At 47.6% G+C, this 23995-nt stretch overlaps 3 protein-coding genes across 7 annotated transcripts in view; 2 read left to right on the forward strand and 1 right to left on the reverse strand.

The window, feature by feature from the left end:
- On the forward strand, nucleotides 1-1734 carry POLR2J (RNA polymerase II subunit J). Its single transcript, XM_014876612.2, has 4 exons — nucleotides 1-142; nucleotides 305-394; nucleotides 488-662; nucleotides 1202-1734. The coding sequence occupies exons 1-4, from the start codon at nucleotides 90-92 to the stop codon at nucleotides 1235-1237; spliced, it is 354 nt and encodes a 117-aa protein (XP_014732098.1). The 5' UTR covers nucleotides 1-89; the 3' UTR covers nucleotides 1238-1734.
- Nucleotides 1622-17573, reverse strand: LRWD1 (leucine rich repeats and WD repeat domain containing 1). The gene is made up of 16 exons (XM_014876611.2): nucleotides 17366-17573; nucleotides 15440-15582; nucleotides 13164-13398; nucleotides 11842-11961; nucleotides 10430-10582; nucleotides 9601-9741; nucleotides 8639-8968; nucleotides 7909-8035; nucleotides 7553-7662; nucleotides 6902-7109; nucleotides 5366-5438; nucleotides 5127-5267; nucleotides 4360-4454; nucleotides 3626-3787; nucleotides 2858-2982; nucleotides 1622-2020 (listed from the first exon to the last, which is right to left on the reverse strand). Exons 2-16 carry the CDS (start codon nucleotides 15517-15519, stop codon nucleotides 1880-1882), a joined length of 2241 nt encoding a protein of 746 aa, XP_014732097.1. The 5' UTR covers nucleotides 15520-15582; nucleotides 17366-17573; the 3' UTR covers nucleotides 1622-1879.
- Nucleotides 17442-23995, forward strand: part of ALKBH4 (alkB homolog 4, lysine demethylase) — a 9653-nt gene continuing 3099 nt past the window's right edge. The window contains exons 1-5 of one of the 5 annotated variants that reach the window (XM_088177056.1): nucleotides 17442-17573; nucleotides 18225-18422; nucleotides 18858-19268; nucleotides 19358-19529; nucleotides 20064-20202. In XM_088177056.1, coding sequence (XP_088033182.1) covers nucleotides 17472-17573; nucleotides 18225-18422; nucleotides 18858-19268; nucleotides 19358-19528 — 882 coding nt within the window. In that variant the 5' untranslated portion in view covers nucleotides 17442-17471 and the 3' untranslated portion in view covers nucleotide 19529; nucleotides 20064-20202. Of the gene's footprint in view, nucleotides 17574-18224; nucleotides 18423-18857; nucleotides 19530-20063; nucleotides 20203-23995 lie in introns of those variants that run through there. The other 4 variants (XM_088177055.1, XM_088177054.1, XM_088177057.1 and 1 more) reach the window with 4 other exon arrangements.

A 23995-nucleotide genomic window follows, 5' to 3' on the forward strand; every position in this document is an offset into this window, starting at 1 on the left:
GCCTGGCGGCGCTGTGGGGCCGCTAGAAGAGCCGAGAGGGCGGAAGTGACGTAGAGGAAGTGAAGTGAGGCCGCCATAGCAACGGCGGGATGAATGCTCCTCCGGCCTTCGAGTCCTTCCTGCTCTTCGAGGGCGAGAAAAAGTGAGGAGATACCCGGGGGGCGGCTAGTTAAACCCTAATCTAATTAAACCCCAGTCAGGCCGCGGGGAGCTGGCGGGAGGGAGCCCGGGCCTTTCCCCCCGTCCCCCGCTGTTCCTGGCCCGCACGGATCGCTAACATCCCTGTACCCCACAATCCCCCCAGGATCACCATCAACAAGGACACCAAGGTGCCCAACGCCTGCTTGTTCACTATCAACAAGGAGGACCACACGCTGGGGAACATCATTAAGTCGTAAGTTCTAGCGGGGAGGAAATTACGGGGGAGGTTTGGGGCTCTTCCACCCTTCATTTTATTCTTTTGGGCTTTTTGTTATTCCCCTTCCAGGCAGTTGCTCAAAGACCCGCAGGTATTGTTTGCAGGGTATAAGGTCCCACACCCTCTGGAACATAAAATTATCATCCGTGTCCAAACCACCCCAGATTACAGCCCCCAGGAAGCTTTCACCAATGCCATCACGGACCTGATCAGTGAACTCTCCCTCCTGGAAGAGAGATTCAGGGTAAGGGATTTTTTTTCCTTAAAACTATTTGGGCTTGTTGTAATTAATCAAAGGGATGGGGTCGTGTGTCACAAAGCTGCTAAGTTTTAGGTTTAAGAATTAATTGAAACCACCCTCCTTGTGCTGTTGAGCTGCAGAGCCTGGCTGCTCTTAAGTGCATTTGTATTTTCCCTTTTTTTTTTTTTTTAATTCTCCTGACAAAACTCTGGGCCCATATTTTCATGTCTCATTGCTTCCCCTCAGTTTATTTATTGACATAGCCCTTGAATTCTGAAATTTAATCTGCCCAAAATATTCCTCAGACAAAATCAGGGAGAATGTGATTGAGACAGTACCTTGGATGTGCTGGGAAAAGGCACCAGGGCACCAATTTGTAAAGAAGTTTTGATTTTAATTTCAGTATTATTTTTCTGGTTGCTGTAGAGATTTCCACTGTGGGTTGTTGTGATTCACAGAAGAGTCAGGAATGATTAAACATCCACCTCCAGCTCAGTAACAACTCTTGTCTTAGTATGTGTATTTTTGCTTTTGCTTTACAGGTTGCTATTAAGGACAAACAAGAAGGAATTGAATAAAATACCCCCTTTGGAGCAGACTGTTACTTCTGAGGCAGAATGACGTGCCTGTTATTGGATTAAATATTTAAACCTCCATTCATGGCAAATATATTCCCCCTTGTCCCACTTCTGTTTAATTTTTGACAGCAGCAGCAATATTTTCAGTTTGTTTTTTTTTTTATCATAGCAGATAGGCACTTTGCCAAGAGGATAAATGCTGTGTTGTATTTGGTGGATAAGTCAATAAAGTGATTTTTAGTTTTCTAACTGGAGCCTTAAGGCAAATATTTGTCCTGGGCTGTTGGAGAGGCTGTTGTGGGTATTCCAGCATGAGAAGCTGCTCAGTGACAGCTGGAGATGAACTCTCTGCTTTTCCTGCCAAAAAGTCCAGGCACTGCCAGCTGAACTGGTATTTTGTTTTATTAAGTGTCATTTCTATAAAACAAATGCACAAATTGTGAAAACTTACAGTAAAAGAAACCGGATGTTTACAATGAACTGATGAGTTTAACAAACTCTTACCTTGTTTTTTTGTTTTTTTTGTTTTTTTTCTCCATCCTGCACATACAGCTGGTCTAGAAAACGTTCATGGGCACATGGGTAACAGTCACTAATACTGCACTAGGTCAAAGCACGGGGGTGGAGCTGTGGCACAGGGGACTATGACTTCTTCCAGATTGCTGTTATGTTCACACTGGTCAGCACAACAAGGTAGGTGAAGGCAGGGTCTGCTACCACGTTGTTCACCAGGATTTCAGGAGGCTGCTCCCCGTTCACCCGGAGCTCTGGCCACTTGAGAATCTGTGGGGAGAGCAGAGGGGGTGGTGGTCTATCTGAGGGGAGATGGGGCCCTGGGGATCCTGAGGCAGAAGCTCTTCCATTTTCTGAGGGGCTGATGGAGCTGTGTGATATTCCTAAAGGGCCAAGGTTTAGTGCACAGGGGCTTGAGCGGGGAGGGACAGGTGAAAACGGCTGGAACTGTTTGTGTCTCTTGGCAATGCACTTCCAAAAAACCTGAGGAATCACAGAATTGTTGAGGTTGGAAAAGACCTCCCAGAGCATCGAGTCCAACCTGTGACCGAGTAGTACCTTATCACCCAGAGCAGAGCTCTGAGTGCCACCTCCAGGGATGGCAGCCTCTTCCAATACCTGAGTAACTCTTCCAGTGAAGAAATAATGGAACACTGGGTCAGCTTATAGCTCTGTCTCATGTAGCTCTAGACCAGTGGGTGAGAACCTTTGGAGTGTTTGTGATTGTCCTTTCAGAGGGACAGGAAAGGGAACAGTGACTGCCCAAAAGAGAACTGTCTCCAGAGGGAAATACAGGGCAGAAAAAGGGTGAGTGAGCATAGGGAAGCAGTGAGCCCTTCCCTCCCTTCCCTGGGGCATGTGGTGCCTGCACACCTGTGCTTTTGTGCTCAGTTTAACCACCACTTTTTTTGGGCTGTTTTAGGAAGAGCTGCAGGGGGTGACAGATTTGCTTTGCAGTTCCTTGTTCCTGTCCCAGCAAATGGCCTTGGCCACACTCTGGAGGTTACTTTTAATTGTTTGTGAGGAAATACAAGGCATGTTCTGGGATAGGCCTGCTCAGGAGACTGAGATCAGCTGTCCTGGGGTGGAAGGGAGGCCCAGACCTACCTGTGTGGGAGAGATCCTCCGCTCCGAGCGCTTCCCCTTCGCAGAGCTCCAGGCCGTGGTGTAGTTGGAGAGGTTGTACATCCACACACTGCCCTTCTCATCCCCACAGAACACGTACTCCTTTGCTGTGAGAGCAGAAGAAAAAGCTGGGAGATGAGTGTGGAGCTGGGAGTCTGTTCTGCTGTAAAGGGGAGCTCCAGGAGAGCTGCAGGATCCCAGTGGAGGGTGCCATATTTCAGCAAAATTCCCTTACTGGCACAAAAATACGAATCTACCTTGCTCTAAAAGAATTCATTTGAAAATAAACCAGCTATCTTTAGAGTAGAAAAGCTAATGCTAAATGCTTTTGGATTTCTCCTGACTTTTTTTAGGCTCGTTTTGGGTAGTGCTGTTCCTTGTCAGTCTCCCAACCCAGCTGTGTGACATCCCTGCCCACAGACACACTCAGCATCCCAGGGGCTCCACAGGGCCCAGCCCTGAACTCTGTACTTTGAAAACCTGTGCAAAAAAGACCCCCCCAGGCTCGACTGTCCCCCCTTTCTGGGCAGATGGTGCAGCTGTAATTATTTATTGCTCGTGTTATTTCCAGCCAGCTGGTGCTGGGCTGAGGCTGCGCAGTGCTGGAGCTGCACTGCAGAGGGGAGAGCAGAGCTCTCTGATGGGCTCTGAAATCCAGGCCTCTGCCTCCAGCTCCAGGCTGATCCCATGGATCAAAGGAGAGCCGTGGACAACGGGGCAAAGCATTACCCAGGAAATGGGTGCTCCTACCTGGGCAGGTGCTGAGTGTCAGGTAGGACATGTCTGTTGTGGACCACTCCAGCTCAGCCAGAATAACTGCAGATATTGTCTGTTGGCATCCTTTTCCCTTGGCATCAAAAGACCTGCTCCAGCTCCACAAGTATATGCATCCTGGTTTGGAGCTCTTGGAAACTAGGGAAGAAAGGAAGGGAGAGGCTGTGTCAGCTGCTGGGAAGCAAAGTACATTGACACAGAGGTGGTCCATCCAGAATATGGATTTTCAGCCGTGGGATCTGATGCAGCAGCAACTATTTCCACCTACTTTACCTTATTTCAGGATAATTGGAGGTTGCAGAGAGATGTTCAGTGCTATGCTTATGTTCCTGAGCTGCAGGACAAGCATAAGCTATTCAGAAAGAGCCAGCCTATGAAGTGAAACCCCTAGTTCCCCTGAAAAAAAAAACTTTTGCCACCACCCTTTGAGCAGAAAGGGACTCTCCTGCCTTCCACATTGGCACTGCTTGGCCAAGTGTGCTCTCAGAGATGTGTCCAGCTGATTTGCAGTCCTGTCCAAGCATGAGTTTGCACTCCAGGCCACATTTTTGGGAAAGACAAATGACTCTGGGAGACAACTCCATCCTGTGCAGCCCCTCAAAGAGGCTGTCACACTCCTTTCAGCCTCTCTGCTTGTCATGGTGGCTTCACCCTGCACACACTGAAGTGCCCTACTGTTTTTGGGATTGTGCTGTTGTGTTTATACTCACCAACGACATCATCATTGAGAAAAGCCAAACCATCAACCCTGTGAGATGTTGTCATGCCTTCCTCATCAGGAAACTGGAATATGGCTTCAAAAGGCCTAGAGCAGGGAGAAGGGTGAAATGAGACAAGTCCTGAACAGCCAGCATTGAAAGGGCACCCAGCTGCAAAACCCAGAAGGAAATTTGTGTGTTAGTGAGTCTCTTGCCAAGCTCAGGTGAATTCCCACTTGGATTTACACTTTTGATCACCTGGGTTTATTAATACAGCAGAACCCCTTTGCTCAAGGGATTGCTGTTTCACTCCGTGTCTTTTGCAGGCATCAGGGGATTTGTCATCAGGGCATGACTTTACTTCTTTTCATAATTTTGTCCTGAGCTCCCACAAGGTGCCAGTTTCCTGGGTTACCTCACGTACAAAGAGCAGGGTAGGCCTCACTGTGAGAATGGAAATCGATCCAAAAATTTACATTCCGTTACGCTACTTGGGGATGACACACCCTTAAGTTTTGGGGTATTGGATTACACTCCTGCCAGCCTTCCTGCAAAGCAGCCTGCAACACCTGCGACTGCAGCTTCAATACAAGCTCTGAACAGTCCTTGAGTATCATGCTCCTATTTTTTCTGGACACTCTGGGAACAGGAGGATGTTTTAAGTTTGGCAGGACGTGCTGCTTTTGCTCAGATCCCCTCAGTTAGAAATCAAGCCTTTGCTAGGACTATCCCTTCTTGTTATGGAAATCAAATGCATACCCTCAACTTGTGGTTCTCACCTGCTTTTTTGTCCCTTATCCAGGTTTATGTTCCAGGCAAAGCAGCCACCTTCACAGCCTGCCAGCAGGTACTGCTCGGGGCAGGTGGGGACCAGGGCGATCCGTAGGGGGATAGAGGCCGTTTCCAGCACCAGCAGCTGGCTAAAAAAAACCAGAGAACAAGCAGTTAAGTGGTGCTGTGATGTGATGTGATAAGTACAGGCCCTTGAACTGGCCATGTCTGTTTTTTGAACCTTTACCTTGCTTTGAAATTGTAGTCACAATCTGGAATCCCAATATCCCAGAGTGCAATTCGCTTGTCATAGGATGCAGCTGTGGGACACAGAAGAGAAGCAGGTAGTGACACCGCTGCTCATCTGGCTCTTCTCGTGCTAGCTGGCAATTCTACCTGAGTCTGAGTCACAGTCACCCTCTAGGGCTCCAGAGAGCTCATTAAAGCACAGCAACAGTCCCTGAGGCTCCTGGCCCAGCATTTTCCAGATATTGTCACACATACACAGTCAATACTTTGTGTTCTTATCCTGTGCTCTAAGAGGGGCAGAGGAAACAGTTTGTTTCCTGGTGTCCATTACCGAGTTGTGGCTTCACAAGGTCTTTAGTTAGTGGCCCTCTGAGCATGTTTCTGGTCAGGGCTTCTAGTGGAATCTAAAATATGAGCTCCAACCTCTACTCTCAGACAGACACCACTTTATTCCACATATCCATGGCTTACTGTGTTCACCTCCACAACAGCTCCCATTGGGAAAGTTAGGCACTGACAAAGGGTGAGAAACATGTCACCAAGCTGATACACTGGAAGCAGAAACAATTCTAAGAGATTACTCTGAGTAACATGGACCCTCATCAGATGGCAGCCCTCAAACTTTGTTGGTGTCCCCTCCCCAAAAAGGATGCAAAGAATCTCCCTTAATTACTCTAAATTTTTCTATGAAATATAACAAGTCTTGCTGTCCACACCATTATATGGCTCTGCTCCTTATCCCTTCCACCACCCTCCTTATCTTTTCCACTGCTTCTGCTTTTGGCAATCCTGAGGTTCTTCTTGGAAAGTACCCCCTATTCTAAAAAAATTCCACTTTCAATGGTTCACGTAGCACTCTAACCACTCCAGGATGTGGGTAATTGTAGGCAAGACAAACAATGTGCTGTGGAGTGCAGGTGTGGCCTGAATGACTCTGTACCAGCTGACTGTACAGCCTGACAATGCAGTTGCAATTTGTAACATGATGGTTCATTACCAGTCCATGAGCCACAGCCTCTGTGGGTGCTACTGTGTGTGGCAAAGCTCTCCTTGACATCAGGACCTGAATAGAAATCTCTGACGAAGCACAGAACTCACATAAAAAAAAATCAAAATCAATTAAGCACATTGTTGGATAAAATGAAACCCAACAGCTCATAATAGCTGCTGTGCTGGAGGAGAGCCCTGCCACTGCCTGGCTCCCAGCTGCCTGCTCTGGCATTCTTCTTACTCATCCCCGTGGAACAGATCCACTACTGGGCTTGTTTGTGGCTAATGTGTGTGTGACAGCCACCCTGAGAGCCACTGAGGGAGAAACAGGAGCTGCTGCACCTCAGCTAAAGGGCCAGGCTCTGTAACCAGCTGTTCCTGCTGGAGATTGCTGCCACTCAAGAGTAACAATGTTCTCTCCCTAATGCCTGTCCTTGCCTTTTGTTCGCGTGTCCCTGCTTGCCCTGATGACAATTCCCCTTGCTAAGGAAGCCCTGACTTTTCCACATCAGAACTAAAACCAGGGATTCTGAAGCAGACTTACTGAAGAGGTGGGTCTCTTGGGTTGGGCTGAAGCAGACAGTAGCAATAGGCTTTTTGTGAGCCTTTATCTCTCCATAGCAGAAGTCAGCTGCTACATGGATCAGTTTGACAATCCCTCTCCTCCCTGCAGCTGCCAGGATGTTGTGAGCTTTCTTGCGGCTGTCGCTGATGACCATTGTGAGAGTTGTCCATGCAACGCTGAAGAACTCCTGGGACAGAAGGAAAACAAGGCTGGGGTGACAGAGAACAGCCAGCAGGGTGGTGGCTGTTAGCTCAGAGAAAAGACAACTGTCACAAGTGCCACTCAGGTGAAATGACATGACTATTTAAGATGGAGCATCAAAACTCAAAACAGCTCTCAGAAGAATATAAAGTACAGAAAGAGGATGTTTATTCCTCTGTGCTGTCCAGCAGGCTCAGCAGCCAGACACACTTGTGTGAGGACAGACAGGCTAATCTCCTAAACTAATAAAAGAATAAACCCAAACCAGGCTAAAAGGATAAGCAAACAATGTTTATTATCTATCTTCATCTTAACATCTGTCCACACTAACACTTTCAGATCTCTTTGTAATATGTATTATGCATATGTGTAATTATTACAGGTTGTGGTATTCCCATTCAATGCTTACCCTTCCCACTTGCAACCCACCTCTGTAGCCACTTTATACTTTTTCAGCACCGTCCCTGTCTCACAATCAATCAGACAGACAGATTCCCCTCCACAGGTTGCCACAGTTCTGGAGGAGTTCACAATGGGATCTGAAAGAGGAAAATAACAGGTGAGAAGTTCCCAGGTTCAGGGATAGCACACGAAGACTGCAGCTTATCATTGCCTGGTGCTCTCCCAGTCTCCTGTTTTCAAAGTCAAAGGAGAAATATGTGAACAAGTCTCTTCCTGACAACGGAGACTACGGCTTGAAGGAGCAGGGGTCTAAGGCATGGAGTCCGCTGGGATTCCAGAGCCAGGTGGTTCTGGGAATCCTGCAAACCTCTTTAAGAGCTCACCTTTCCTGGCTCCAGAGTCTAGCACTGGCTCGAAGACACAGGACCAGAGCTGCGTTTTAAAATCCTCGCGGCTGTTGCCTTTACTGTGACACTGAAGAAAATGCAATGGCTCTGCACTGACATCCTCCTACAATAAACCATCCACATTTAGAAAATCCATTCCCCTGACACGGTTTGCCTGTGATTGCCTTGACAAAACCCTCTACTGAACACAGAAATCTGAGTTAAATTCACGTATTTTCTGCCCTTCTGTGCTATGAAGAACAGGGGAGACTGAGGTGCCACAATGCTCAAGACTCCTAAAGCAGCAGGCAACTGTTTAGCAAAGATGTGCTCAGCAGACCCCAGCAGAGAAATGTGAAAAACCCTTTAGATCCCCACTGGCCTGAGCTGAGGGGGAAACACCTTTCCCCATGCAGCCACTGGTTTGAGCTGAGAGCAAGGCTTGCCTGTCCCATTTCTAAGCACAGGCTTTCAGTGCACCACCTCGGAGCGCTGGTCCATCCATCCCCTGGAGGGGATCCACTGGGGTCTCCTGGGGGGTCCCTTCTCTCCCTTGATGCCTCTGAGAGATTTAAAACAATCACAAAAAAACCAAACCAAAACTCACAATATATTTGGCCAACTATGAGCTCCAAGCTGTGCAGAGCTCTGAAGAAACCTGAAGGCAGCTCCTCCCACTATAAACCAAGAGGCCCAAAGCCAGTCCCAAGGGGGCTGATGGATGTACCTTGCGCTTGGAATTCTTCACAGGGGTCAAGGTAACCACACCATTGTCCTGCTCCTCACTTTTCTGTTCCCCTGATCTTCTGCTGCTTTTCCCCTTGGGAAACTGCTCTCCATTCTTCTGTGTCTCTTCAGCTTCCTGCTCAGGGGTTGCCTCCTTCACTGGTTGGTTTGATGTTCTTGGTTTATCAGAAGCTGGGTCATCCTCCACGTGACTGGATTTTCTGGGATTAACTGCAGCCTCCTCCTCAGTGTTTGCCTGGGTCTTGGACCTCTTGTTTCCAGAGCTTGATTTTGAATGATTTCTTTTCCTCTTGCTGGGTGTTGCTGTGACCTATAAGGCATGTTGTCACGTTGTCAGGTTCTGCAGAAGGTTTTTAGCTTCCCCAAGATGTGCAGATAATTTAAGCCAAAGATATTAATTATTCAAATGCAAGTACCCTCCCACAATTGCAGACTGGGTTCCAGGAATCAGACAGCCCAGAGCTGCAGGGTTCCTAGAGGCAGAAGCTAATGAACCATGCAGCCACCCTCCTTTTCAGCTCCCTGCCCCTGTCTCAGTTATTTGCAATTTACATATGATGTGGAAAAACAAACCTGGCCTATGGACCACAGGGGTTCAAGCTGCAGCCATTTCCAAGCAGGCAAACACCAGCAGAGTCTGGCCAGGCCAGGTCTCTAATTGAAATATCCCTTCCTAGAGGAGAGGTGGAGTGAGTAGGACTGCACTCATGAAATATTTTTGGTCCCCTATGAGAATGGAAGCTCTCTGAGGGAGCAACTCAACCTTCACATTTCTGGGAAAGCTTCAGTCTGGCTGTAAAGAAGCCTGAACTGTTGGATACAGGCTGGAGCCTGAGACTGCCCCTGTGATTACCAAAGGGTCATAAATGTGAACTGACAAGAGTTGCTGAATTCCCAGGAAACAGGAAGAACATTGCTAATGTAACTGGAAAAATCACCTACCTGAGCCACGTCTTCTGCAGCTTCCCTGGGGCTTTCTGTGCTTTCTTCCTCATTCTCATCTGTCTTTTCCTCTGGTTCAGTATCAGAGTTTAACTCCAGACCTAGTGAGCATGCCAGAAACTCTTCTGCAATCATTTTCACCTGAGAAGCAAATATGTGGATATGTTAAAAAAGAAAAAAAGAAGACAAAAAAGCCACAGCATGTCAAGCTCTGATGTGTCATGGCACAAAGAGCGGCTTTGGTGAGTTTTTAATATCTGCTCCCACTATTCTGTGTGAATTTCACAAGTGGTAGAGGAGTCCTCAGCTGACATGACATGACCCAAGAACTTCACTTTGTCATGGGCATTCAGACTACACAGCTGTGGAAACAACAGCACAGCAATAAAACAGGACAAAGGAGAGATGGAAGTCTCAATTATGTGTATGAACATACAAATAAAACAAATGTTATAAACTAGTGTCTTTCCCTGCTGGCAGCAACTACACTTCTGTCATTATCTTTTCTCTTTCATCAAGAGTAAAGGTTGCCATTAAACTAATTTGCAAATAATTAAGTATTAAGGATACTGCAATCTGATTAATTAGTACAAGTATCATTATTGCTTATGATTTAAAAACAATGTTTAATGACAGCCATTTCAACTTGGTGCATGTTTAGTCCTAGTGCTTCTGTAACTGCTTAACAAAAGCAGTGAAGAAAGAGAAAAAGTGATACCACTTGTCAGCAAGAGCACCCAAATGCATGGAGAGTTTTAATCCAGTCCGTGCAGAAGCAGGAGCAGGCTCCTTGCCTGGAGAACAGCAGGGTGAGTGGGATGTCACCTACCCGCCAGCGGGTGAACTCGCTGAGTGAGCTGGGCCCATACACCACATTGGTCTGTACTGACTTCAGGAACTTCTTCCTGATGGACTTCACCTGCTCAGCTGTGTATTTCTCAGGGAGCTGGTCACGGAAAAATTTTTCCCAGTGAGCAGTAACCTAGGCAGAAAGACCGAGTTTATTCAACAGAAAAGCACAGGAGAACTTGTGAAAACATTTAAGAAGTGGCCAATCCTGAGTGCTGCACCCTACATGATGGCACCAATTTATTTATGCATGTTCAAATGACCACTTCAGCTAATGAGAAAGTCAGTTCCTCTGTACCAAGCTGGAGTGAGTGTGGCTAAGCAGACACTGTCAGCATAGACCCATTTAGAGATACCTGGACTCCAAAAGGCTGCTGACCTACAGGATGCTCACCTGCCAGCACAGTTTCCCATTGGAGTTTCTGGTGGGCAGTAACACATTCATCAGCATTTGGACCCAAGAGACATTCTTACATTGAAACACAGGACTAAGAACTGAGCAGGCAGGTACAAATTATATCAGAGAAAGGCATCAGGGAACAGACACCACAAAAAGAATAGCACAGGGAGAGTTTGGTGTCTCATTAAACAGCTAACCATGATCAGTTGTCTGGGAAAAGAGACTGGGCAGCCCTCGCAGAGACCCTTTGAGGTTCACAGGTTTTATGCAGGCAACACTCAGCACAACTCATCCCACTGTTCAGTATCTGATTTTTTTGTCCACTGTTACACAGAAGGAATTAAGAAGATAAACTCGAATATGAATGGTAAGAGCAGTAATACACAAAACCAACCAGCCAACCAAACATTTTTCATAATTGAATAATAATTTTGCTCAAAATCACAATGATGCCTCGTGGGGACAATCTGTCAGGAGCTAAATTGTGTAGACAAATGAGTGAAAATAGACTTCTAAACATTCACAACTGAAGAAGAAAGAACAAATCCTCATTCCTGGTGTATGCTGGAAAAAGCAAGATTATCCTGAGCTTGATTTTGTGCTCCCCATTCCTGGGGCCTGGACAGTAACTTAAATTAGATGGGGAGGTGTTTGCAGCTGTTCTGGCAGCACCAGGCTTCTTCCATTCCTGAATGGTGATCAGAGTGAACTGAAAAACGACAGGATCAGACACAGATCTGGTTGGCCCTTTTCCTGTCACTTAAACCAAAGGCAAACTGGCTGCACAGAACAGCTAGAGCAGATGCCAGCAGTGACCAGAGAAAGCAGCAGTAAGACATTTCCTGGGTGGCCCATTCTGCAGGCTGGACTCAGATCATACCACAGGTATTGCAAACCACTTGAAGCTTATTTGCAGCTCTGTCACTACACTGAGCACAGGATTTAGTTATTTCTGAGGTGTTTAGAGGTTAAGGAAATATCCCACATCTTACCTTGCTGGTGAGCTTTCGGCTGTTGACACGCCTCACTTGGTTGGCCAGTTTGGTTATGTCCTTGCCATTGAGCAGACGAAGATTTTGCAAAAGAAACATTACTTTATAGTCATCATTGAGCTAGAAAGAGAAAACACTGAAGTTATAAAATTTGTACATGTGGTACTGGCTTTACCTTTAGTCCTTGATTAAAATACAGCCTGTATGAGAATGATATATTTAGTAAGGAAAAGCCATTTCATAAAATCTCCTCAGGATTTTCAACTTGAATTTCACATTTTAGGTGTGAAGTAATGTTCTCTATGAGTTGGGATCTTAAACTGCAGACAGAGCTACCCAACCCTCAGGCAGTGCTAATATCCAGCACAAGGTGGGAGCTGTGTAACTGCTCATCTGCTGGGCTGAATGCAAGGCTGGGAGCTCTGCTCATATCCCTGAACTCTAACACAGGGGAAGGCCTGTCCTGCCTCCAGTCAAGGAGGCAATTCCAGCAGGAATTCCTTGTGTCAGATGCATTTTATGTCCGATAGTTCACCATACAGTCACACACACACTGCCAATGTGCAACAGCAAATAAGCATGTGGGGATGGTGAGTGGCTGATGTCAGTTTACAGCACAAGTAAAATCAGTTTTGGATGTTTGACTTGTACAGTCAGCAGATCCCCTTGGGAGAAGTCAAAACCTAAAATTAATCACCAAGTTTAAACCCTCATCTGAGGACCCGGTCTACTTTTTTTGAGCACAGAAGGCACTAAAACTAACACAGATATTAGGAAATAAAATTAGCATTAGATTAGGAATTACATTAGGAAAAAACCCTTTACTGTGAGGGTGGTGATGCACTGGCACAGGTTGCCCAGAGAAACTGGGTGTCCCATCCTTGGGAGTGTTTAAGACCAGACTGAACGGGGTTCTGAGCAACCTGGTCTAATGGAAGGTGTCCCTGCCCATGGCAGGGGGTGGAACAGGATGAGCATTAAGGTCCCTTCCAATCCAAACCATTCTGTGATGCTATGTTTCTACATGGACATCTCTACACAATTATTACTGTATTTAGCATGAGCATAAGGTACTGTGCCTGATAAGCCACCTAAGACAGGACTTTGGCCTAGAGAATCAGGAGTTCAAGACACAGATTTTAATATGAGTGGTTTTGGGCAAGTCACTTCTGCAGATTGAGAAATAGTGATTAAATGTCACACAAAGGCTGGCTGCTTTCTCAAACGCCCTAGCACTTACTCCCCAAGAACAATATATGAGAACTTTGCACAACTGCTGTTTGTTTGCCTCTCTGTTTAATGTAAGGAGGAGGGTAACTCACTGTCAAGTACACATTGTTCTCATAGGTCAGCTCCTCGAGCAGAGGGAACTGTTTCAGAGCAGTTACATCTTCCAGTTTGTTATTGTTGCAGTTCAAGACACGCAGATCAGGGAGGCTTAGGCTGTTGGGAAATTTGTCCAGTAAATTATCAGAGAGATCAAGTTTCTGCAGGTGCCTCAGGCGGGAAAATAAGCGCGGGTCTAAATCTCCAGTCTTCAATTGCAGCTTGGACAGGCTGAAAACAAAAAAAAAAACAATTACACAAAAAAACCAAACCAAAACACACAGACACACACAAATGAACGAACAAAAATAGACAAACAAAAACACCACAAAAAACCAACCCCAACCCCCCCAAACAAACCATGAACTATCTTCAGCTCAGTGGAAGAACAAATGCTGATTTCATAGCATAGACAAACCAGCACAACTCACTGGGCACAACTAAACTTGCTTTTTCTGGTGACAGATTCTGGATTGGGAGCACACTGTGGGATAGCTGATGTGTCTGAGCTAATAGCCACCATCAGAGACTCAGGCCTGCCAAAGTACAATTAACCTGCAATTCAGATAATCTCCTAGGGGTAACTGAGCTGGATGGGAGCAGTAAATCACCTGAAAAGTTCTTATTTTATAGAAAAAATTACTACACCTCTGAAAGGTTTGGTATTTTATTCCTGTGCAATGTTGATTCAACAAGACAAGCTGTGGCAATTCAAAACACTACACCCTCAGTCTACCCTGTCCATAGGACACACTACATTCATTATTTCACAGTTCAGGCCAAGTGCAGAGTGTGTCCCCAAATAATCTGGCTGTTTTCAAAGAACTAACTTGACCAAAAGAAAGCGATTTTTAAATTTATTTTATAGTGAGTTTTGCTGCAAAAGCTTCCAACGATAAATGTAGAAATTCACCTAACAAAATCCCAAGACTGCCACCAAAACAGAAGAACTCTGTCCTGAAAGAGGAAGTGGTACAATATTGGTGAGGGAAAAAGAAATCTCTCTTCTCTGTAAGAAGTGAAAACTGCACATTATAAGCAGGGTTAGATCACTTAGGTGAGCTCCACAGGGAGCTTCCAGTCCTGGCAGCCAACATCTCTTGAGGGCACAAACTTGAGTTCCTTTAACAAACAGAATCTCTGTCTCTAATGACTAGTTAAAAAACCAGGTTTCTAGATATTAATGAAGTGTGAATAAATGAGACAAATAAATCCAGAAAGCAAGATCCTTTCTCCTTCACTTGCCATCTTAGAAGTGTAACCAGCCAGTCAGAGCTGGTAACAAAGGTTGAGGACAACCCAGCTGGCTGCAGAGCTGTTACTGTGGTGTCCTTTTGGGGAAAAACTCAATGGTATTCCCCAAAGAGACTTTCTGAAATACAACCCTTCAACATCACAGTAAGAAGCTGCATGGAGAAAGCCACGCTCCAAAAATCCACAGCTTCAAACATCTCCCCACCACTCTGTTACCCAGATTACTGCAGCTGATGCTCCACAGAGAAACCTGTGAGTTTCTCACTAAAAATAATTACTTTAGCACAAGGCAAAATGAAAGAAATAACTTTAAAGAGTACATGTGAAACCCAAACAACCTGACATCAGCAACAAAAACAACAAAGGAGCCAGCCAGAAATTGGCCAGCTGAGCCACTTGGATGGGCCAGCTCTGGAACAGTAAAATTCCACTGTGTTAAACATTTGGAAAGATACAGATTTGCAATGACCTCCGCTAAGGACCTGAGTGACAAAACTGTTTTTAGTGGTTTTTAAGTGATTCAGAATTTATTCTCTCCCTCTGCAATGTTTGAGGTAGTAAGATAACTGGATTTAGAAAAGATGGAACATGATGGAGAGAGAGAAAAATGGAAGGGAAATAATGCCAAAATTACTTAAAAAACCCTCTGAAATCCATGCTGGAATATTCTCTTATTCACATTAAGCAATTGCTGGCAAAGATGCAAGGGCTTTTGGGGTAGGGAATGATACCTTGGGGTTAGGAAATCAGGATCCAGCCTTGAGCAGTTTCACAGAAAGAATGGCAGCAAATCTACAGTAGAAATGGCAAGGAAAGGTGACATCTGCCAATAACCTCTCCAGTGAGCACAGTGCCACCACTGCTCACTGATCCTGCACTGGGAATGCCCTCTCAGCTCTGTGCTTTGAAACTTCATTTTTTAAAGTAAGAAATGTTTAGGGGAAGAAAGACACACAGACAAAAAAGCATTGCCAGGTTGAATTCATCTGGAAGTTTCCATGGGCCTATCTGCACTTACTTCAGCGTCTCTATCTTTCGGAGCCTCGTAGATCTTGGAACTGCTCTTTCCAAAAGAAGTTCTGTAGTAATTTTTGACATTTTCAATCTCCACCTCTCTGCTGGAATCACTAATCAGTCAGCTGTAGGATGTCTTCTGGTTACCTTCATGATAAAACAAATGGGAATAAGAGGAAATGCTTTCAACAGCTCCAAGAGAGGGAAAAAAATTATGAGGTTATCTACTGATTTTGCTGCTGTGTTGGAAGTCACCTTTTTTACTTGGTTGAAATGAACATGGCAGAGACTATTATTAGACTGGGCACAGGCTCCCAGGACACTGATCCAATCCATCTCCAGAACAACAGGGATACATCCCGTGGCTGTTGGAGTGACAGACTTGCTGCAGGTGGAAGCTGTCCATGAGTGATGGCACACAGGACAGGACAGGACAGAACCACAGGTACCTGCTTGTGCCTCTCCTGGGCTCTGCTCCAGGAATTCCAATACTCTTTCAAACAAAAAGCAGCAGTAAGAGTCAATACACCTGCTGTGGATGTTTTTCTCCCAAGAAAGTGACACTGCACTCACTAACTTGACCAGTTGGACAGACTCTTGGCTGATGACTTCTACATACACAAAAATTTTGGAAAACTGAATTAATCAGCAGAATTTTAAACACATACCAATCAAGGACATCATTTCCTCATCAAGGAAAAAAAATCAATAGCATTAGAGAATGCTGTCTTGTTGGTGATCAACTGATGTTTCAGTACACAGACACAGAGGGATATGCTGATATTTGGAATAACAATGCTGACAGGGCCAAAAGAGCTCCATGAAATGACTGGTTCAGGGCTTCCCACTCTTCCTGACACAGATTCCAAGGGAGGGAAATAAAAGAGAACAGAGCTCCAAGGCCAGGCTAACTCCTGTCTTTCTGTGTTAGATCAACCCTGCCTAAATGCCACTCCAGCACATCGTGAGGAGCACATGGGGCACTGGGCTGTCCTTAGGTTTGGTTTCAGCAGCACCTATAACACTGTGTGATGAGCAACGGGGCACTGCAATGTTGTATACACTGAAATATTGTATACAAGCACAAAGAGCTGAACTGAAAACCAGTTTAAATAGCAGCTGTGTGGGATTTGATCCTTGAAGCCACAGAGCTCTTGCTGCAAGTCAAACCACAGGGTCAGGCTGATTCAACCAAACCTCCCTCAGATCCTGTGCCTATAATAAAAATGTGACACCAGTGACTGTGGATGTTCCCATCGCCCTCTCTTCGGTACACTGATACCCCAGACACAGCTGTGGCACGGCGGGAGCTGCAGGGAAGGCCAGACATGGCGTGTCCCATCCCCACAGCACCGCGGGTGGTGTTGCAGGGGCTACATTCGGTTATCCCGGGGTTCTTTCATTGGGAACTGACCCCTCCTGCCCCACCGCAGCTCTCGGGATGGAGCCCCACAGCCAGGCCCTGACATGACCGTGTTTGCTTGGCTGCCCTGCACCGGCTGGCGCTGCCCCGGGACGCGATGGGCGCGATGCCCCGGGGGTGACATGGCCATGGATACCGGACTGCCTGCACACGCTGCGGAGGCCTCTGGGCCGCGGGGTATCACCGGCTGCGGGCGCAGGCCGCGGCTCCGCCCGTGGGCAGGGCCGGACAGGGCCGGGCGGGGCAGGTGCGACCCGGCCCGAGGCCTCGCCCGTCACCGCCGCCTCCGGACACCGAGCACCACGGGGGCCGGCGCCGGCCTGAGGCGCCCCCGCGGGGCGCGGGGCGTGCGCCGCGCCTACAGCTCCCAGCGTTCCCCGCGGCGCCGAACAGAGGCGCGGGGCCCGAGCGCGCCGCGGGTGCTGCTGGGAGCCCGAGTCCTCCCGCACCCCCCTTCTACCCCCGCTGCCCGGCCGCGCGGCCTGCGCCCAGCCCCGCGGCCCTCACCTGGAAGCGGCCGGGGAGGAGGAAGAGGAGCTGGGGAGGAAGGAAGGGCGGGAGGAGGAGAAGGAGGAGCGGGAGGGGGAGCTGCGTCCTCAGCGCAGCCGGCGGGATGCAGGCGGCGGGCGGCGGCGGAGGGCCGGGCTGCGGCTGCAAGGGGATCCGTTCCTGCCTGCTCTGCGAGGGGCCCGCGCCGGCCGCTCCGCCCCCGCAGGTACCGGGGAGGGGGCGGGCGGCGGGGCGGGGCGGCGGGAGGAGCCGGGGGGCGGTGGGGGCCGCCGGCCCTGGCCCCTCGGGGCGGGGCGGCTGCGGGACCCCCGTGCTGGAGCGGGGCCGCGACCCTGGGACCGCAGGGTCACACGATGGGGACAAGGCAGAGCCCCCCGGCGGCCGCCTCCCCTGAGTATTGGGAATTGTTCACCTCAACAACGCTCAGAAGCCGAGCCGGAGCTCACCTGAGCCTCACGTGTTACATTCACATTCATTTGTTACAGCTTAGCCTTGTGGCCTGCGCGATTTTCATCAACTTTCCTCATTCAATATTTATTGCGATGACAAACCATATCTCTGCAGCAATATCCTCCATTAATCTCCTTATACCTGTGGCCCTGAGGATCATCGGTTCTTCCCTGCCTTTCCAGGATAAAGACATCACTAGGAAAGAAAAGTGGTTTCAAGCAAGCAGCACAGTGATGCTGCAGCTTGAGAAAAAGAGCAGTGAATAGTTGTTCCCCAAAAGGAGCTGTAAAATTTCTCTTGTCTGCAAGAACACTGTACAGTTTTCATGCTGCAATACCAAGGTTGCAGGGGTAAATCACGGAAATATCTTATTGCTTTTTTTTCTTTTCCGTTGATATTTCCACAGGGAGAAGATAATTTCACTTACTGTCCAGCAACAGGCCTAGCTAAAGGAAATGAGCACTCAGAATTTGCTGGCTGGGCATTTCCTTTTCCAGGAGTGTTCCTGGTGGAGGAGTTCATTAGTGAAGATGAAGAGTGTGAGATAGTGGAACTGATGGATCGGGATGACTGGAAACCATCACAGTCTGGCCGAAAGAAACAGGTTGGACTTTAGCACACCTGATCTTAGATCCCTCTGGAAAAGGAAAGCTGTTTTCAGTTAAAACCCAAAATATTGAGATGTTTCATTAAGTGTTTTCCTTTGAAAGCCTTTCCTGAAATCAATGGGAAGAATTACCTATAATTTAAATCAACTTCTTGCAAAAATACATGATAGTTACAACCAGCAGGATTTGATGATGTGTGTTCAAGCATTAAAGTTCACACAATGTTCAAGGGAAAGAAGTGGATGTTCAGATTTGGTTTTACTTTATAAATCCAAAGAGATTAATGTAGATTCACTGAGCCCTTTTGCAACCTGGCAACCAGGTCACTGGAAGAGATGAGAACAGAACTCTGCAGGAACAGCCTCTCCAAAAAGACTTGTCCTAGATTTTTCCTTTACACTAGCTTTTTCCTCCCTCTTCTCTTCCAACAGGACTATGGACCCAAAGTGAACTTCAAGAAACAAAGGCTGAAAGCTGGCAGCTTTACTGGCTTACCAAATTTCAGCAGGAAGATTGTGGCACAGATGAAGGCCTGTGCTGTGCTCAGTGGTTTCTTACCTGTGGAACAGTGTAACCTGGACTACAGACCAGAGAGAGGCTCTGCCATTGACCCCCACTTTGATGACTGGTGGCTCTGGGGGGAGCGCCTGGTCAGCCTGAACCTGCTCTCAAAAACTGTGCTCTCCATGTCCTGCGATTCAGAGGACACCATCCAATTATTTCCCCTTTCCAGTAAGGAGGAATTAAGTCCCCCTGCATCTTCCACGCAGACATCAGCATGCAGAAGTCCAGAAGAGGGAACCGAGTGCTTTTTATCCCCAAGGCTGGTTCCGGGGAAGGAGGTGAGTGTGGCCATCCTCTTGCCCCAGAGGTCGCTGGTGGTGCTGCACGGGGATGCCCGGTACAAGTGGAAACACGGCATCCACCGCAGGCACATCGAGCACCGCCGCGTCTGCATCACCTTCAGGGAGCTCTCTGCGGAGTTCAGCGCCGGGGGGAGGCACGAGGAACTGGGCAAAGAACTGCTACAAATTGCTCTTTCCTTTCAAGGGAGACCCGTGTGACCAAGAGGTTGCATTTTGCTGGGAGAGGTGTAAAATGAGGTATGGAATTTGTATGACTCGGTTTATTTCTGAGGTGGGCGTAAGGAAACAGGTGTGTGCAGAGATAAGCTCAATAAAATGAAAATTTAACAAACAAGTAAAAGGGGTAGGCTTTGAAACCTCCTGGGCAATGGGAGCTTTTAGGCCAAAGCAAAAAATGAGAGGTTGTATCCATCACCTGTGCTGTAACAAAATAGCAAACAACCACTTAAATGACCCAAGAAATTTAGAAAAAAAGCCCTTGACACAGTTTCAGCCCAAGCCCTGGCACAGATTTTAAGCTTCCGGGCCCATACTTGATGCTGTCACACTGGTTTGAACGTTGCACCAAGCCCTGGGGATATAACTATCCCCTCACCCACCTCAGATAGGTCCTGCAAGAGACCAGGTCTCAGGGGAGGAAGGTAAGCAGGTATCTCTCCACAGACAGTACAAAACACTGAGAACTAATTAATGTAATTATCTTTTGCTGAAGATTCATGCTCTAACAATGAGGATTAATCATAAATTTCATGTGTGACGTGTATCTTCTAGGACCAAAGAGCAGCATTTGCAGAGGGCCAGTGCTGACTCTTCAGGCTTGGACAGAGATCAGACCAAAGGCCTGCACAGACTGTGTTATTTTCTGATCATTTGTCATCTCTGAACCCTGCTGTCAGCTCTCAGTAGCAAGAGTCTGATTTTGGGAATTAGCTGGGCAACAGACTGCAACCCTGGCAGCTATCATTTATTTTCCTGGCACCTCCAGCAGTCAGGTTTGAATCATGCCTCGTACCTAAGATTCAAGCAGTCATTTCCAGCAGAAGCTGATCTGAGGCCATATGTCTGCTCTGAACAAACTTCTGTGCTTTTGAAAATGAAGTTGTGCTGTGGAAGAAGCGTGATCCTTTAATAAACACGGTGGTGCCATGACAGCCCTTCAGCACAGTCTCACCTGCAGCAGGAAAACTCCACCTAGCCACCAGCAGGCAGTGCTGCCTGGCTTTGGTTGGTAAGGAAAGGGGACAGATCTCAGCGTCCCTGCACTGCTGTGCTCTGCCCCAGAAGTGCTTCCTCGGCACTGCACAGGATTTGCTGCACACTAAACACTCCTGCCACAGACACTGCCCTCTGCTTTTCTGCAGGGGAGGGAGCTCTTCACCCAGTACAGCTTCCAGGAAGCAGATGGGTCAGTCAGGATATTTGTCATCAGTTTAAGCCAACAGATACAATCAGAGCCCTTTGTGGGCTGCAACGGGCCAGGTTCAGTTTAGTGCTAATTCCAGCAGGGACCTACTAGCAGGGCTCCCATGGGCAGTCCCAAACTCCAAACCTCCATCCAGGTGGGCTGGTGAGTGTCCTCAAGGTGCTCCAGCAGCAGTTCCAGCAATCACAGCACATCCCCTCTGATGGAACCTCTTCACTGCAAACACAACAGGCAGGCCACATCTAATCACAGCAAGCTCTGTCCCAGGAAATTCCTCATAGGCTGCAACTAGAAGAGGGTAGATTTAGATTAGGTATTTGGAAGAAATTCTTCCCTGCGAGAATGGGGAGGGCCTGGCACAGGTTGCCCAGAGAAGCTGTGGCTGCCCCTGGATCCCTGGGAGTGTCCAAGGCCAGGTTGGAGCAACCTGGTCTAGTGGAAAGTGTCCCTGCCCATGCCAGGGCGTAGAAACTGGATGATCATTAAAGTCCCTTCCAACCCAACACATTCTGTGACTGTCCAGCTCACTCCTAAAAGCAAGGAGTGCACTGAGAGCAGCAGCTCCTCACTTTCTCTGCAGCCTGGTGTCCACAGGGCTCAGCAGCGTTGGGAGTGGAATAAACCCAGGACAGCATCTGGAGCTGCTGCTGGAGCAGAGGGGCTTTGTCCCAGCAGGAGGAGGAGCCTGCCAGCCTGGCACAGACACTCAGGAAGGAAACCCAGCACAGGCTGTCAGAGAGGGAGCAAACACTGCACCTGGATCCTCCTCACCCTGTAGATCCAAGCCTCTCCATGGATCTGCTCTCCACTCACCACACTGCAGCAAAGTGTTGCCATTTATGCTTGGCCTTAATTTCCAACACTCCCTTTTACATTTATATTGTGCTCTCAGGCTGCTGAAACACTTTCTGTGCACGTCCCTGCTGCTCCATTCTCTCCACAGTGAAAGCAGGTGATGGACTCTGATGAATCAGATTGCCACAATAACTTACACAGTGTTAGTTCATCTTGTGCTCTGCATTTGCTAGCTGAATTTTTCTGCCTTGATTGAACTATACAGGAAGCTGCTGTTCTTGCCAGAAGATTCTAGCTCTTCCTAGCTGATGTCTTAAATGTGAAAAAATGCAAATAATTAAATACTGAGCCAAAAAGTGAGGGCTTTTTCTTGGTCTTTTTGAAGTCCAAAACTTAATCTAGTCACTACACAAGCATTGCAGTGCCAGTCTTTTGACATTTTTCACCTGTTAAATAGCCTCTTGGGCCTCATCCTTAGATCAAAATACAATTGCACATCCAGCTGTTCAGAATTGCTCCTTAAAACTTTATGTACATTCTCTCCTAAAGACAGAAAACCAGAAAAAAAATGCCAGAAAATCCTGTTATGCAGCATTACAAAAGATTAACAATTTATGGTCAAGTACCACAAAAATCTGAGAAAAGCATGAAGATGTTTCAATCTTAATGAGCTCGTAAATTAATTTTGTCCACTAAGCTGGTATTATTAACAGAAGACAAACTTTAATGGTCTTCCTGTTACAGGAGTTCCTTGTCTCCTTAACCTCCTTGTAGAACACATGCCAAGACCCAGACTCATTAAAAGGAAGTGCATTTAATTGTTATCTCCCTGTGTATTGCAAAAACAGAACGATTATATCTGCCCAAATTTTTTCTTCAAAAAGTACCCAAGTTAACCCGTAAGAGGATGCTGGAGGACTTAACTTGCCTTTCAAGAAATCAGTCTGAAATCACCAAGAAGCATAAAACTGAGCAAGTTTATCCAGTTTCACACAGCTGGACAATAACTGAGATACATTCGTTATTCTACATTAAATATTGTTCATGCAGAGGTAAAACAAGAGTAGGCAAAGCTAAAATACAGATTATATTTTTCTCTTAGCACTCATGGCTGGCACCTCTCTGGGCAGGAAGCAAGCTCCCAGCTGGACACACAGGGATTCAGGGAAATACTGTTCAAATCCAGCCAGTCAATTTGAATTACTGAAAATGCTTTGAGATAGCTGTAGAGAACCTGTGAGTTAATGAGAAAATATCTCTCCTGGCCCAGATGATTTTGATTGCAGCTTGAGGGGGTGTTGAGGAAGCTGTCTTAGAAGTTGAAGCAATGAGATTTAAAAGATAAGGAATCTACAGCAGCAGGAAACTCCAAGACCTTTTGTTTGTTTGCTGGAAGGGAGGAAAAGAAAAGAAAGCAGATTGCGAAAGGCAGGAGGAGCACCTCCACCCCCCAGCCAGCACAGGTAACCTGAGGCAACCTGGGATTGCCCATCCCCACATCCCGGTGGGAGGGAATGGAAGGATGTGGAAGGAGGTTCCCTCTGTAGCTGCACCCACACCAGTGCTCTCCAGAAACACTTCCAGGTATCTGAGCGCTTCCAGCAGCCCTCCCTCCGCCCGCGGCTCTCGCACGGTGTGTCCATCGCCCGTTTTCATCCGTCATGCTCAAATCCAACATCACTCCATCTCTCGCGGTCACAAAGTCCCCCGAGAGCCTCCTCTCCACTGAAACGGAGCCAGCCCAGCCCCGGGGCGATGTTAAAAATAGGGAGATCACAGAGTGAGAGCTGCCACTGAACATGGCAAAGGGAGAACACGATCTTGCTCCCTCCAGCTCACGGTCGTGCCCCTTCTTTACTCCTGCTAGATGGAAAGGGAGGGAGGAATTGCCTCCTAACCAAGGCTGGTGCACGGGAATGATGCAAAGAATTGTTTCCCTGTCCTTGAGAGTTCTTTCCCTGCTTTAGGGTGGGCAGGCAGAGTCCCTGCAGCGGCATTCTCCTGCTGGGCAAAAACTGGCCAAAAAAAAAAAATCTTGAGGAAGACTCAGTACTATGAAGCAAGATCATCGCTGTCCCTGTGCCAAATTCCACTGCAAAAATTGGAGAAATATCTCAAACAAGGCAATAGCTGCCCAGAGAGCCACAGCCCAAGGAGGCTGAGAATTAGGGCAGCAGCCACCCTGGCCTGCAACAGCCCAGAGCCCAAAGCTGGCACAGAAAGCGAACACAAGCCAGGGGAGATCCTCAACACACGTCCCCAGCTGCGGGTGGAACCCTTAGGAGAAGCATCTCCATGCAGGCATTGCAGGATTTCAGCCACCCAAAACCTGGGACACTCCAAGAATGACAGACACCCCAGGAATGACAGAGAGGTGACAGCACAGGACAGACATGGCCAGGCATGGGCAGACAAACCTAGACATGACACAGAGAGCTGCCAGCCCTGCTGGGACAGCAGTGACAGTGTGGAAAGGCTGGGAATC

The sequence above is a fragment of the Sturnus vulgaris genome, chromosome 21 (assembly GCF_052056855.1).
Source record: "Sturnus vulgaris isolate bStuVul1 chromosome 21, bStuVul1.hap1, whole genome shotgun sequence".
NCBI classification, from domain to species: Eukaryota; Metazoa; Chordata; class Aves; order Passeriformes; family Sturnidae; genus Sturnus; species Sturnus vulgaris.